The following is a 14,926-nucleotide window of genomic DNA, read 5'->3' as shown; positions in this document are numbered from 1 at the left end:
AATAACAAAAATGTATAATTGTAATATACCGGTATAACTGTATTTAATAAACCAAAAACTAAATATTTAACCAAACCAAACCAAACCAAAAAACCCTTATTTATCACAAAGTGCCCAGAGTTGTTGAGCTTTTTTGGGGGAGGATTGGCAAGAGTTGTTGAGCTTCTTTTAGGGGGGAATGCCCAGAGTTTTCAGAAGGATTGGCAAGAGTTGATCACACAACAGTCCGCAGTTATCACTCCTTCACCCACAAAGCAGCCGCATAACAGAATGGAAGCTTCCACAGCGGTGGCGGCAGTGGGACAGAGCGCAGGGGCTGGGGCAAGGCACGGTCAATCAGGAGAACACAGGTGATCCCTTTTTTAAATCCCAAGGTCAACTTAGAGCACCCCGGCAATCTACCTGATGATCACATGAGGAGGAAGGCCCCCCTTTTTGGGGTTAAAATGAAAGCTTTTGGGGGGCTTGTTTTTTGGGGGGGCGTTAGTCACTCACAAAAAGATCGCTATGGATGAAAACAGCCGCCTAGAGAAAGCTCTGTCTTCCCTTCCAGAGATCAAACAACAATGGAGGGTGGGGCGAGGGGGCAGGGCAGGAGTCAGTTCTAGCGATGCTAAGGAAAGGGAGCCAGAGATCAACTACGATCTACCAAAACCTTGCGGGGATCTACCAGTAGATCGTGATCAACCTGTTGGACACCCCTGTTTTAGAGCATTGGTTCACGAACTCTGCCCCACCCCTGACCACTTGATCAAGGCTGAGGGTCTTGATGGACCACTTACTTATTTTTCTGCCTGTCGTAGGAATTTCAATGTCCTGTGCTAGATACTATATGATTTTAAATTGTATTTTTACAAACACTCTGCTAAACACCTGTATGAAGTTCATGGTCCACTGGTGGTCCGTGGACCATTTTGGGAACCCCTGCTTTAGAGAGAAACAAGCGGGGTTTTGAGTGAACTTTGGGCCATGCTCAAACCTCCATAGCCAAAATATGAACAACCTGTTGCCTACAACCCCTTTAGCAAACAAAACCAGAAGTGTTCCATTAACCATGGTTTTCCATTTTGCCAAAACTCTGAAACTATGGTTAACAGCTTCTGAACAAGCCAGGATGTTAAGGAAACTTGAAACCATGGTCATGGTTTACTACAATGGCTTGTTCTGAAGCCGTCAACCATGGTTTCCTATTCAAGACAAAACAGGAAACTGTAGTTAATGGGATATTTCCGGGGTTTGCTCACTTGTGCAAGAGAATAGCAAAGCAGTTGCATGCAGAGCCATGATATCTCTTCTAATTAAACCAAGGCTTGACCTTGTTTGTGTGTCTAGGTCTGAAGCCATGCAAGTCACTAATAGGGTTTCTTATTCTCATTGCACTTTCTGAAATTCTCTGTATTTTCCTCCTCCTTTTATCTTTTACAGACAGAGTGCCTTAACTACGTCCGTGTCTTACAACAGCTGGATGATACTTCACTCTATGTATGTGGAACTAACGCGTTTCAGCCCATCTGTGATCATCTGGTAAGCGGGAAGAACACATTTTCTTTTAGGGGCAACTGCAGAAGCAGTTTTCCTGAGCTGGGTGATGAAAAGGACACAGACATGTACATAAGTTTTCAAACTTTCCTGTGTGACTGACATCCCTTTTGTGTCTCTCCCTAAATACTCTGATTCCCTTCTCTGCCTGTCTTGTCTCTGTCAGCTCCTGGCTATGCCATAGCCTCATAGTCCTGAATACTTCAGAATGAAGTCATCCTTGTGTTTAAAAATCCACCTCTGTCTACCTTCCATGTCTCTTGACTCTACCATCGTTCTCCTTTCACTCGGACCTTACTTTGTTCCCAAGAACAGGATTTTTGATGTTAGAGTGTGAAACTTTCTTGTCTCCCTCATCTGTAAGTCTGTCTATCATCTTTTCCACAACGTTGCCAGAATTTGTCCTTTCTTGGCCATGTCCTTGCCACAGCCGGCTTCCTTATTTACATATTAATCACTTTCCAGTTACATTAATGCAATTTCGTCCTTTTAAAAAGCTTATCTTCCATCAAAATAGTTCTTTACTGTTTTGGGTAGTATTCTGGCACTTTCTGGCAAGAGAAAGGCTATTCTGCTCTCAACTGCCACCTACACACTGGCTTTTTCTCATTTTCATTTTCCTGGAGACATTTCTGGCACATTTTCTTCATTGGTATATCCATCCAACTCAACTAGCCCATATCTCGGCGCAAGCGTGTTCCCCCATGTGTGGTGTTTTCACATATAGTGGTACCTCTACTTACGAATGTTTCTACTTACGAATGGAGCTCCATCCGCCATCTTGGATGCGGTTTAGATAGGATTTTTTCTACTTTTTTCTACTTTTTAGATAGGGTTGCTTCTACTTACGAATTTTTTCTCCCAATGCATTCCTATGGGATTTGACTTACAATTTTTTTCGACTTGCAAATGTGTGTTCGGAACGCATTAAATTCGTAAGTAGAGGTACCACTGCATCTGTTCATGATTAAACCAGGAACTTTCCCATTTATCCAAATTCGGACGCTGTGGCACCACCTTTTGGAACAATATTAAACTAACTTCAAACTGATTTAATAGATCAAAGCTGGTAACCATAGTTTCCCAATTTGTGCAAATTCTGAAACTATGGTTATTTTATTTTATTTATTTTATTTCTCCCCATCTTGTGCAAATGTACCACTCGGGGCAGCTTTTGACATTTAAATATGCAGTTTCAGAAAACAATTTGGCCAATTAGTGACTTCCTGGTTTCAGTGGTGCACACCTCAATAGAAGGCACAAAGGCATTTGCAGGTGAAAGGGTCATGCATAAAACTGCTTAATCAGACAATAGAAGATTGTCCAAGGGCAGTCACTCTTCATGGCACAATCTACATTATTTCTGCTGTTTGCTTGACCTCTCTGTTCTTTTCCTAGTGTCTGTCTGGCTATCATTCTAAACTGTGTTGTCTTCCTACCTCCACATTCTCCTTCCCTCCTGCTGGCTTCTCTGTATGTATTAGCACACCAGGGTAACACACCAAAGTCCTCATTTGTTTCATCCCTCATTTGTCCTCATTTGCCATTCCCCACAATCCCATGGTATCCTCACATATGTTTCCGGGGACAACTTCCATGCATATGTGCCTGTATGTGCAATGGGAGGATTAACAGCACCAGGTTATAATTTTTTTAAAAGCAAACTCTTTGTGTTACAGAGACACAAACGTTTCCTATGTCACCAAATCATAATCTTTGGCACTTTATGCTTTAATTCATTCATTCGTATAGCAATATCATGCCGCTGATAAATAAATATTTCGTTTAAAAATATGTACAGTCCAGCATTAATTAAGCACACCCTTAATTTCATCTCATTGGAACTGCCATAGACTTATGTCTCTCCCCACCACCGATCACAAGCATTATATTTTGCACATTTCTTTTATAAGTGCATACTACTTATGCATGACAAAGGGACGGAGGGCTGATTCTCACAAGTATTTTCAGCTTCGTTTTGATGTGCAGAAAGCATTGTGTACTGAACCAGGCCCATAAATTCCCTCACCATGTCTAAAGGTTGAATTTCACCCGTCTGCTGCTTAAGTCATGGGCCTGAATGTAATAAGCTGAAACATCATGTAACAATTGCAGTTATTCCACCAGGTTGACTTTATAATGTAAGAGAGAGAAAGAGAGAGAGAGAGAACTGAATGTGGTTGCATGAGTTTGTATCTCTAATCGTACTGAAAGGGTTGGTTCGAAGCATTCAGAGCTATATGCTGAGTTGTGGTTGTTTGCATTCCACGTGGAAAGTAAAGAAGAAGTTTTGATTTGTTTTGTAGAACCAGACATCATTCAAACTTGTGGGTAGAAACGAGGATGGCAAAGGAAGATGTCCATTTGATCCGGCACAAAGTTATACATCAGTTATGGTTGGTAAGTACAAACCTTCTGCTGTTTCTGTATCCTGTTATAGGAAGAACTGGGATCCATAGAAGATCCTATGCTTAGTACTAGTATCTTGAGTTCCTTTTTCTTGAGCCGCTCCTATTTACCCCAGTATTTTGTTAGAAGCTCTTCCTCCCATTATGATCAGACCACATAATCTTTTGGATGTCAGCCATCATGTCCTCTGCTTCTTAAACTATCAAATTCGGTTAAAAGCCATTTGAACCAGTGTCATTTGGGTCAGCTCTAAATGTTATGCCTATCCAGTGGAGTAATTTTTGAATTAAATCTTAATAATGGTACAGTGGGGACCATACACAACAGGTAATTTGACTTAGCTCATTGAAATTAAGAGAGGGAGGAGAGGTGTGTTGGAGCCTGGCAGCTGGGAATATAGCAATTTACTGCAGGGCTTTTGCAAGCAAGTGACAGGCAGGAGGGAGAGGTTGGGAGGGGATGAAAGATATACTAGGAGGAGTGTATGGTGTCATTCAGTTTGAAAAAATACTGCTAACTACTGCTATATATTTTTAATCCATGTAATTCTTTCTTGCTGCAAAGATGGGGATCTTTACTCTGGAACGTCTTACAACTTCCTGGGAAGTGAACCAATTATTTCAAGGAACTCGTTGCAAAATCCTTTACGGACAGAATATGCAATTCCTTGGCTTAATGGTAAGATTTGGTAAAACATTTGTTGGAATGTGCCTAAAATGTACTGTCTAGTAATCTCTTTACCAAAATAATACCCCTTTTGTATGTTTCCAAAGCCAAAAATATCTCTTTCTGCTGCTGTTCCCCAATAAATACACAATTGTTTCAGTCTTCTGTCTGAGTTGGAGACAATACGCATCTTGAAATAACAAAAATTGTAAACAGCTTTGGTTTAGTTCATGAAATCCATTAAAGCAGCTTGAAGAAACTGTGTTGTGGTTTGGTTTATCCTTTATTTGATTTTGGATTATCAGACGACTTTAGGGATGCTCTCAAAAGGGGATGAGGGGTGGGGAAAATGACAATGCAATATGGACTAACAACCCCTTCTTGTAAGTCAGTGCTGAATTGTAATAACTAACAGGATTCCTTCAAGGATTATTCCATAAGAGCAGTGTTGTTATTTTTGTGGCTGTATAAATACTTGCACCAGAAATTCAAGGAATTGTAGAGCAGATTTCTCAATTTAAAAGTGTGTTTGGATCTTGATCTCACTATGTTTAATTTGTGAAAATAGCTCTTTTTTAAATACAAATTTTATTGAAGAGTTTGCTACAGTAAAGATCTAGGTTATCATATACTATTAGGACCAAGGAACAGCTACCGTATGCGTATATAAAGTGTCCACAATGTGTAATTAACAGGAAATATTGAGGGGGGGAATTATTAAAATTAAGCAATTTTGTATTTCACTTCTCTAGAACCAAATTTCATTTTTGCCGATGTGATAAGAGCTGATCCAAACAGTGCCAATGAGGATGACGACAAAGTGTATTTCTTTTTCACTGAGGTTTCTGTGGAATATGAATTTCTTGGCAAGCTGATGATTCCAAGAATAGCCAGAGTTTGTAAGGTGAGAATGAGCTGAACCATTTCCCCCTTGTTTCCTTATCATTTTGGGATGAGAGCAAACAAAGTTGTCACTGTCTGCATGCTAGCAGTTTCCCCCCAATCACTGTAGTCCAGATGTGCGATCTATATTTCCAGACGTCCAGGCTTACAGAGAGACCGCTTGCTGCTTTGGCAGCGGGATCCTCTACCAATTAAATTCGAACTGGCCAGTCACAGCCAAGTTAAGGGGTGGTACTTTTGAGGCATACCTGGCTGAAGCACAGCTATCACTCAGGTCTGTCTCCAGTGTATTTTAACAGGCTGCTTCCAGCAGCACAATTGGTAGTGGGCATCCCACTCACTCACCTTACATGTTATGGCCCTGCCCGAAGGTAGGCAGGCAGTGCATGGCCTTGCTATGGAGTTACTCTGTCACTCAGGGGACGCGGGTGGCGCTGTGGTCTAAACCACTGAGCCTCTTGGGCTTGCTGATCGGAAGGTCAGTAGTTCGAATCCCTGTGACGGGGTGAGCTCCTGGTGCTCTGTCCCAGCTCCTGCCAACCTAGCAGTTTGAAAGCACACCAGTGCAAGTAGATAAATAGGTACCACTGTGGTGGGAAGGTAAACAGTGTTTCCGTGCACTCCGGTTTCTGTCATGGTGTTCTGTTGTGCCAGAAGCTACTCTTAGGCTCTTAGGTCTGCCAGCTTCTAATCCTAAATACCGGCAGCCTTCAAGCAAGCAAACTTGCCTTATTATTGCTCCCTAGCACCCCACTGCCAGAGGATTGTCTCCTTCCATTCACCACTTTGCCTCCTCCAAGTGGAAGAAACCTGGGCAGTGCTGAATGTCACATCCATTGCCAGGTGTGTCCTGCTGGAAACAGAAAAAGGCTTTCTCCTTGGCCTGCCTTTATATCCACTCAGTTGCCAAGTGCTTTTGTGACATCACAAGAAACCCACAGCCTATGGCAACAGCTGGGGAAGCATCACCTTCATTGCTTTGAGCCTCACAATGGCAGGTGGACCTATCAGTGATTGTGTGCTTGTTTATTCGGGCTGCATGTGGCGCCAGAAGTGGTTTAGTTATGCTGGCCACATGAACCAGGAAGCTGTCTGTGGACAAACGTTGGCTCCCTCGGCGTGAAAAGTGAGAGGAGTGCCACAACCCCATAATCGCCTTTGACTGTACTTTACCATCCAGGGGTCCTTTACCTTTTACCCAGTGCTTTTTTTCTTTAAAAATGTTTAGGGGTACTCTCATTTTCCTACTCATATTGAAATACTGCCCCTCAATGAGGCCAAACTTAGATTCACAAAATGTTGAGGGGGTATGCATCCCCCTAGAAAGAAGCACTGCTTTTACCTTTTTTCCTCTGTCAATTATATTTGGCGCCAGGAAGGAATTTGCCTCAGGACAAAGTGGACCACATTTGAAGGTATTGCCCACCTCACAGCAATGGTCACAGCTTGCTGGCAGATAAAGTCATTGGCATGGATCCTTGGTCTAAACAGAATTGGGTGGCAAGGAGCCCAACTCCCTCCTTCCTCATCAAGAAGTTAAAGGGCTCCAGGGAAAAGGACTCTGTCCGAATGGGCCATAGAACTCTTCAAATGTTATCCTGGATTTGATGTGTGTCATGCGAGGGATCCTTAACCCAGGATCGCCCTGGTGAAGTAATCAGCCAGCAATTGGGTTGGCTGATTAAGGACACTTCTCCAGTGCCTACGCCAAAGCCGTCTGACATAAGGAATAAAATTGTGGCCCTTTCGATCGCAAGATGTCATGTTGTTTATATTGCTTCCCCGCCCCTTGCCCTGGTGGTCTGGGTTCACTGCTCATGTCCCACAACTAGCATGAACAGTGCAGTCTGCATGGTTCTGTGTCTCCTTTGTGCGTCCAGAGCTTTTTCCGTCTTTCCTTTCCTCAAGATTTTGGCAGTGCTCCCCATGGAGCACCATATCTCCAATCCATGACTGTTGGATGCTTCTATGTGGATATAGCTTTATCAAGACTTCAGGAGAAGAAAAAGGATTCAAGATTGCATTCTGCATTCAAAAACTGGTTGATTCTGTGTCAGTAAGGGAAGCCAAGTTGCTCCCATTATTAAATGAGGGTGGAAATTAATTTTCTTAGCTTAAAAAAAGAGAGAGACTAAGAACTCTTTATACTCTCCCGCTTCATTCACTTCACGCATCACTCATAAGCTGTCGATTGAATTCTAGCCATCGTAATTTCAAGGGAAGCCGGATGCCTGTGCTATGCCAGACGCATTTCTAAAGGGTACCAGACAAAGCCAACATTTTTCTCACACCAAGAAAATTTCTTGCTTGACTGTGATGTGGCAGGTGGCTAGCTGCCATAGCCTGGAAGAAAACTATTGCAACCAGCCCTAATTCTGTCGTTCTCAAGCCTTTTAAACATAATAGTAGCTGCCTGGCTTTGGGGGAAACCTCTCGATGTGAAACAAGGTTACATTTTCAAAATGTTTGCAAAAATTCCAGAAAAATTTACTGAGCAAACTGTCTGCCATAGATAGACAGACAGATAGATAGATATCTCCAGGAGCAGTGAGGTTGCATTTTAAAACCAGGTGCTTAAAAACTTATTGGATGTAATTAAGCAACAGAACCTGATACAGTCTTAAAGATTTATGAGATCTCAGTAGTTTGAAGCAAATCTGCTTTGGCATGGTTGCGATGGTCCTCTTGTCTGCTGACTGTCTGTCATTGCTTTTAAGCGGCAGCATTACAGTCAAGTGACTGGATTCTCATTCTAAATGATTTGTATGGGGCTATATATAGATTGGAGGAGGAAAATATGTGCATTTTCTGGTTACTTAGGAAAATAAATTGCCTACCATTATTTTGAAACTGCCTCGGTGGAAAATAAATTCCTTGCTTACCTCAAATGCATTTCATATTAAGACATCTGCTTTTTTCGAAAAGTGCAGACAAGGCAAAAGTTGGGAGAGCAGGGGTATTTTAAAAACTCCCTGCATTAGCTGCACAGTTGGTATTTTAATGTTTAATGCATAGGGCTTGCCAATGAGAGGGTCGGCGGTTCGAATCCCTGTGACGGGGTGAGCTCCCATTGCTCGGTCCCTGCTCCTGCCAACCTAGCAGTTCGAAAGCATGTCAAAGTGCAAGTACAGGCGAAACTCGAAAAATTAGAATATTGCCGAAAAGTTCATTTATTTCAGTAATTCGACTTAAAAGGTGAAACCAATATAGGAGATAGACTCATGACATGCAAAGCGAGATATGTCAAGCCTTTATTTGTTGTAATTGTGACGATTATGGCGTATACTTCAGAAGAGGAATCTGCTTACTTTTAAATGTGTTTTTCTTTTAAAGGGGGATCAAGGTGGACACAGAACTTTACAGAAAAAATGGACATCCTATCTCAAGGCCAGGTTGCTTTGCTCTGTACCAGATAAAAATTTATTTTTCAACGTTGTCAATGATGTCTTCATCCTGAAGACTCCAGGTTCGAAGGAGCCAGTGATCTACGGGGTTTTCTCCCCACAATTGTAAGTAAGGCTTGAACATTTGGAAGTATTTGTTTTCGAGGAAGTGTGAAACAAGTTGCTAATTTTGGTTTCCTTGGTGTGTTTTTTAAGGAACAACGTTGGGCTATCAGCTGTTTGTGCCTACAGCATCTCTACAGTGGAGGATGTTTTTGCCAAAGGGAAGTACATGCAAATCGCGACCGTTGAGCAGTCCCACACAAAGTGGTTGCGATACAACGGAGAGATTCCTAAACCCCGGCCTGGAGCAGTAAGTCTGAATAAACTGAGGGCTGGTTACAATCCTGTTCATAATAAGCAGCTATTCAGGTGCCACATGCACTTATTCAGGGCCTCTGGGCCCCCCCAGTTGTGCTAATCCCTTCTTAGCAAATGAAGAGGACCAACACAGCAGGTGCGTGATGCCTACACAACCCAATGCCAGTAATGGCTTCTCCCATGACATACTCCTCTTTTACGGTTTGCCGCAGGAAGCTCCTTGCAAGCACACCCATAGAGAATATGGGTTGGCTAGTTTAGTTTAGATTTGCAGCTTCCTCTATCCCCTAGCGGCAGGTGCTGGGGCGCTTGCCAGCGGCCCCATTCACATATCCCTGTGCGGTGTGGATGCTTCTGGGACCCCAACTTGCATGGCATGAGTCCTACAAAGCTATCGGTGTAAATGATGGCCCCTGTGTTTTGAACCAATCCTATTCCTGCTTGGCAGGGGGTTGGACTGGATGACCCTTGTGGTCTCTTCCAACTCTATGATTCTATGATTCTATTCATGCAGGGCAAATTGTTCCCTGGGGTGGGAATCCCAGGCATGGTTAGGAGTGACCTGAACCATGGAAGGAGGTCTTCACACTTAACAGTTGGTTCCAAGCTACTTACACAGTTCAGAATCCAGTAATAAAATGTGCTGAATAGTAAAACCGGAATGCAATCTACAGTGGTACCTTGGTTCTTGAAGTTAATCCATTCCGGGAGTCCGTTCGACTCCTGAAACCGTTTGAAAACCAAGGTGGGGGCTTCCAATTGGCAACAGGAGCTTCCTGCAGTCAAGCAGAAGCTGCGTTGGACGTTCGGCTTCTGAAAAAGGTTCACAAACCAGAACACTTCCGGATTTGTGGTGCTCAGGAGCTGATTTGTTCGGGAGCCAAGCCATTCGAGTACCAAGGTACCACTGTACACACAAAACCATTGTGCACAAAACAACTGCACTATGTACACTTCCGGTGAAGGTGCGCTAGCGAGTGGAGCTGGGTGAAGGAGCTCCGATAACAGCGGAGCAAAAAACTGCAGTTAGTGGAGCTGGCGGGGGTGATCTGCGCCTGAAACCCCCCGACGACAAAGGCAGAGGTACGGGGCCCCTGCTGAGGCAACAAAAGCAGCGCGGATTGGCGGAACTCTGCCGCGGCACCCCCAAAAACGGTGAAAGCGGCGGAGAGGAGCCAGGCGCGAGATTGGCGGCGGCGGCGGCGGCGGCGGCAAGAGCAGCGGCCGCTACAGAGTAACTGCAGACGCGGCGCCCCAAAGATCCACCTAGCAAGCACCAGAGCTCTTCGGCTGAAGGAAAACAGGGAACACCGACCCGTGAGTTGAGAGAGTAAAATCTTAAGAGGGCATTACGTACGACGCGGGTGGGGGAGAAGAGTCGAAGGAACTTTTTTTAACGTACCGCTAAAGACTTGCGACCAGAGAGCCCTGTGGTATATTGACAAAATCTTGGTGATTCAGACCCTGGACTGTTTGTTGGGGATATTAGAAGAGTGAGAAGAAAGCTACATTTAAAAAGATCGATCCCCATATAAAGGAGTTAAGAACTTTGCTTCAAAATGGAGATCTGGATGAATGCCAGGGTTTGCTAAGAGACCTTTCTAAAGCAGAAAAGAGGAAGAGGGGGTAAAGACGGAGGGAAGGAGGGAAGAAGAAAGGGAAAGCGACGTGACAGCTCGCACGGCATGCTTAGAAGGAAGAGAGTGGGAGTGAGTGCTACAGTCTAGCGCCCTGACAAGCAGCCATAAAAGAACAAAGAGCCGTCTTTGAGGAGATTTCCCTCCCCCCCCTGCACGCTGAAAGACTCCCGTTCTAAAAGTGGACTGATCTAAAAGAATGACTTCTTAAAAGGTGGGGGAAGGAGCTCCCAAGAAAGAGAATAAAAAGGTCTCTGTCAAACTTAGGAAGGTAAAATACACGGGAAGATTCTGATAGAGACTTGGGGGGAAGAAAAAAGACATTGTAGCAGAGCATGCCGTTGAAAAAGTGTAAAGAACAACAAGGAGCAGTTACAGCGACGGCGGGAAGCCAACAAAGGAGACAATCTATGGCTAATTCAAGTGACAACGATGCTCTAACTGACATAAAGGAGCTTATAACGGAAATGAACAAGTCTCTAAACGAGAAATTAGACGCTGTAGAATACAACCTGCAATCGAAAATTGAGGGAAACTCCAAAATGATTACAGACCTGGCTACCCAGATGAAGGAATTGCATGGGAAAAACAAAGAACTTGATAAAGCTGTGAAAGACTTAAATGTAAAAATGACTAAACAGGAAGAAGCTATGAAGAAAGTAACAATGGACAATAAAGAGTTGAAAGCAGCCAGAGAAAAAGACGAAGCAGAAGCTCAAAAAAGGAATAAGACGCAGGAGGACTTAGCGGATCAAATTGCTCTGCTTGAAATGAAGCAGAAAGAACTGCATTTAAGGATGAGGGGCGTGCCCGAGACTGCGAACGAACATGTGGAAGAGAAAATAATAAAAGGATTGGCGGAGTGGCTGCAAGTGAAGGAAGAGGATTTAGCAATGGACATTGAAAAAATTTATAGAATAAGAATTGATAGAGCAAAGAACATCAAGGGGCCGGGAGATTGTATGGTAATTTTGAACTCCGTTTTTTTGAAGGATAAAATCTTCCAGAAGAAGAAGCAAGAAAATTTAATCATTGAAGGGAGGTCAATAGCCATATTTAAGGAGGTGCCCAAAAGGTTTAGGATGAAAAGACAGGCGTACAAAAATTTGACAGAGGCCCTCACAAAGCAGGGTATCTGGTTTGCTTGGGAGTATCCCGAGGGTCTCACCTTCGTATTCAAAGGCAAGAAAAAAACATTCAGATCGGTGGGTGAAGCGGAGAAATTTTGCAATAGAAATAGAAAAGAACTTTTTAAGGAAGAGGAGGAAGGAGGAGACGAACTTGAAGGACCGAGTGGCTGATTATAAATTTGATCTGTTGAATCCTCCTCTTCTTTTTTTTGTTAATTCAAGTAGATAATAACCCTGAGAATATTAACAGTGTGCTACCTAGGATCAAAATTACCCTCTTGAAATTTGATATTCTTGTCTTAAAGCTGTTCTGAAAGCGAAATTCCCACCCTTTTGCGTTCTCAGTAGAAGTTTATCTTTGAAAGTTATTTGTGAAATTAAATAAAGTAATGGATTTTAATATTGTTTCTTGGAACATTAATGGATTAAATAATAAGTGTAAGCGAAATAAGATAGAGCGTATATTAAAGAAGAATAACTGGAATGTTATTGCACTTCAAGAAACGCATATTTCTAAAAAACATGAGAGAGTATTAATTAATAAAAGATTAGGAATGGAATTTATTTCTTGTAATAATAAGAAGAAAAAGGGGGTAGTAATCTATGTTAAACAAAATATCAAATCGGAAAAACTATTTCAGGATGAAGAGGGCAGAATGGTGGGAGTGAGACTAGTTATACCAGGAAGGAAGATAGTAGTGATTAACATCTATGCACCAAATGGGTGTAAAAAAGATTTTTTTAAAAAATTGGGAGACAAGATGGGAGAATACATTTCGGATGAAGAGATAATCTTACTGGGCGATTTTAACGGGGTAATGCAACCAGAATTAGACAGAAGCAAGAAAAAGGAAGGTAAAAAAGTTAGAGGGAAACTACCAGAAAATTTTTCAAATCTGATCAAGAATTATGAGCTAGAAGATGTTTGGAGGAGGGATAACCCGGCAGAAAGGAAATTTACTTATTTTTCCAACGCTAACAAATCAGCATCAAGAATCGATATGATTTGGCTAACACCTGGACTAATTCAGAAAACAAATAAAAGTGCAATAATGATTAAATCAATTACGGACCACAATCCAATTATGACCAAAATCAAGGAAAACAATATTAAATGTAAAAGGTGGAGAATGGATGAGAGAGTCTTGAATGATGAGGTATTTGTAAAGAAAGTGAAAGAATTGCTGAGAGAATTTTATCAAAATAATATATCAGAAGAGGTAGATACGACAACAGTATGGGACGCGGGCAAAGCCTTTGTTAGGGGTTTGTATATTCAACAAAAGAGCAGAATAAAAAGAGAAAGAGAAAGGAATTTAGAAGAAATAAAGAAGGAAATTGGCAAGAATGAGAAAAAATGAGTGTCCAACCCAAAAAATGAGGAAGCGAGGATGAGAATTCAAATTTTACAGAAGGAGCTTTCCGTATTAATAGGTCAAGAGATAGAAAATAAAATAAAGTGGGCCAAACAAAGAAATTTTGAATGGGGAGATAAGGCAGGGAAATTGTTAGGTTGGAAATTAAGAAAAATCCAAAAGGAAAGAACGATTAGCGGAATTATGGATAAGGGAGTAAAGTTAACAAAATTAGGGGATATCCAAAAATGCCTTACTGAATATTATAAAAAATTATATGACAAAGGTAGGATAGATGAAGGGAAATTAAATAGCTATTTTGAGAAGAGAGGAAGAGAATTAATTACGGAAGAAGAAAGAGAAACACTTAATAACCCTGTGACGCTGCAGGAAATCTATGAGGCTATCACAAAATCAAAACTAGGTAAGTCCCCTGGGACAGATGGCATATCAAGCTTGCATTATAAAACTTTTAAAGAGGAAATAGGAGGGGTTTACCAAAAACTGGTGAATGGAATCCTGGAAGGTGGATCGGTGCCAAAGACATGGCAGGAGGCATATGTGACCTTGCTCCCGAAAGATGATGAGGAATTCAGACAACCTGGAAATTTCAGACCAATCTCCCTTCTTAATGTAGATTATAAAATCTTTGCGGATATTCTGGCCAGTAGATTGAAAAGGGTTCTGATTAGGATTATAGATAAGAATCAACAGGGTTTTTTACCAGGAAGAGCGATGTCCAGAAACATAAGAATTCTTTTGGACCTAATAGAGTATTTAGACTGGTCCCCGGGGAAAAGGGCAGGGCTTGTCTTCCTTGATATCGAGAAAGCTTTTGATTCCTTATCTTGGAATTTTATGAGAAAAGCGTTAGATTCATATGGCATAAGGGGGAAATTCTATGAGGGAATCAATTCGATATATAAAAGTCAATCTGCAAAATTAATTCTAAATGGGGAAGTGCTAAAGGAATTTGAGATAAGAAGAGGAACAAGGCAGGGGTGTCCCCTTTCCCCATTGCTGTTTGTTCTATCAATTGAGTTTTTGCTAATAGATATCAAGGAAGACAAGGAAATCAAAGGAATCAAAGTAAAAGGGAAGGAATTTAAGATTTGTGCCTTCGCCGACGATATGTTGGTAATGATAGAAGACCCAGAAGAATCGGTTAAAGAGCTGAGAGAAATTCTAAAAAATTTTGAGGAAATATCGGGGCTTAGGATTAATGAGAAAAAAACTAAAGTGATGGTTAAAAATATAAAAGGAAATGAATTGGAAGAATTAGGAAAAGTTATAGGGTGGGAGATTGTGAAGAAGGTCAAATATTTGGGTATTATAATTAGCGTAAATAATATAAATTTATTTGAAAATAACTATGGGAGAGTTTGGAAGGAGGTCAAAAAAGATATTGAGAGATGGAGAGAATTGAAACTTTCATTTTCAGGGAGAATTGCAGCAATTAAAATGGCAATACTCCCAAGGATGCTATTTTTATTTCAGATGCTTCCCATAGTAGATAAAAAAGA

General features: G+C 41.8%; 1 protein-coding gene across 8 annotated transcripts in view; it reads left to right on the top strand.

The window, feature by feature from the left end:
* SEMA4D (semaphorin 4D) overlaps positions 1 to 14,926 on the top strand; it is a 144,940-nt gene that overhangs the window by 96,700 nt on the left and 33,314 nt on the right. For all 8 annotated transcript variants that reach the window (XM_035099543.2, XM_035099542.2, XM_035099540.2 and 5 more), the window contains 6 exons: positions 1,426 to 1,524; positions 3,846 to 3,939; positions 4,513 to 4,626; positions 5,367 to 5,518; positions 8,851 to 9,026; positions 9,117 to 9,273. In XM_035099543.2, the coding sequence (XP_034955434.2) occupies positions 1,426 to 1,524; positions 3,846 to 3,939; positions 4,513 to 4,626; positions 5,367 to 5,518; positions 8,851 to 9,026; positions 9,117 to 9,273 (792 nt within the window). The remainder of the gene's footprint in view (positions 1 to 1,425; positions 1,525 to 3,845; positions 3,940 to 4,512; positions 4,627 to 5,366; positions 5,519 to 8,850; positions 9,027 to 9,116; positions 9,274 to 14,926) is intronic.

The sequence above is a fragment of the Zootoca vivipara genome, chromosome 11 (genome assembly GCF_963506605.1).
Source record: "Zootoca vivipara chromosome 11, rZooViv1.1, whole genome shotgun sequence".
Taxonomy (NCBI): domain Eukaryota; kingdom Metazoa; phylum Chordata; class Lepidosauria; order Squamata; family Lacertidae; genus Zootoca; species Zootoca vivipara.
The sequence above is the reverse complement of the archived record's forward strand: the minus strand, read 5'-3'. Positions and strand labels throughout refer to the sequence as shown.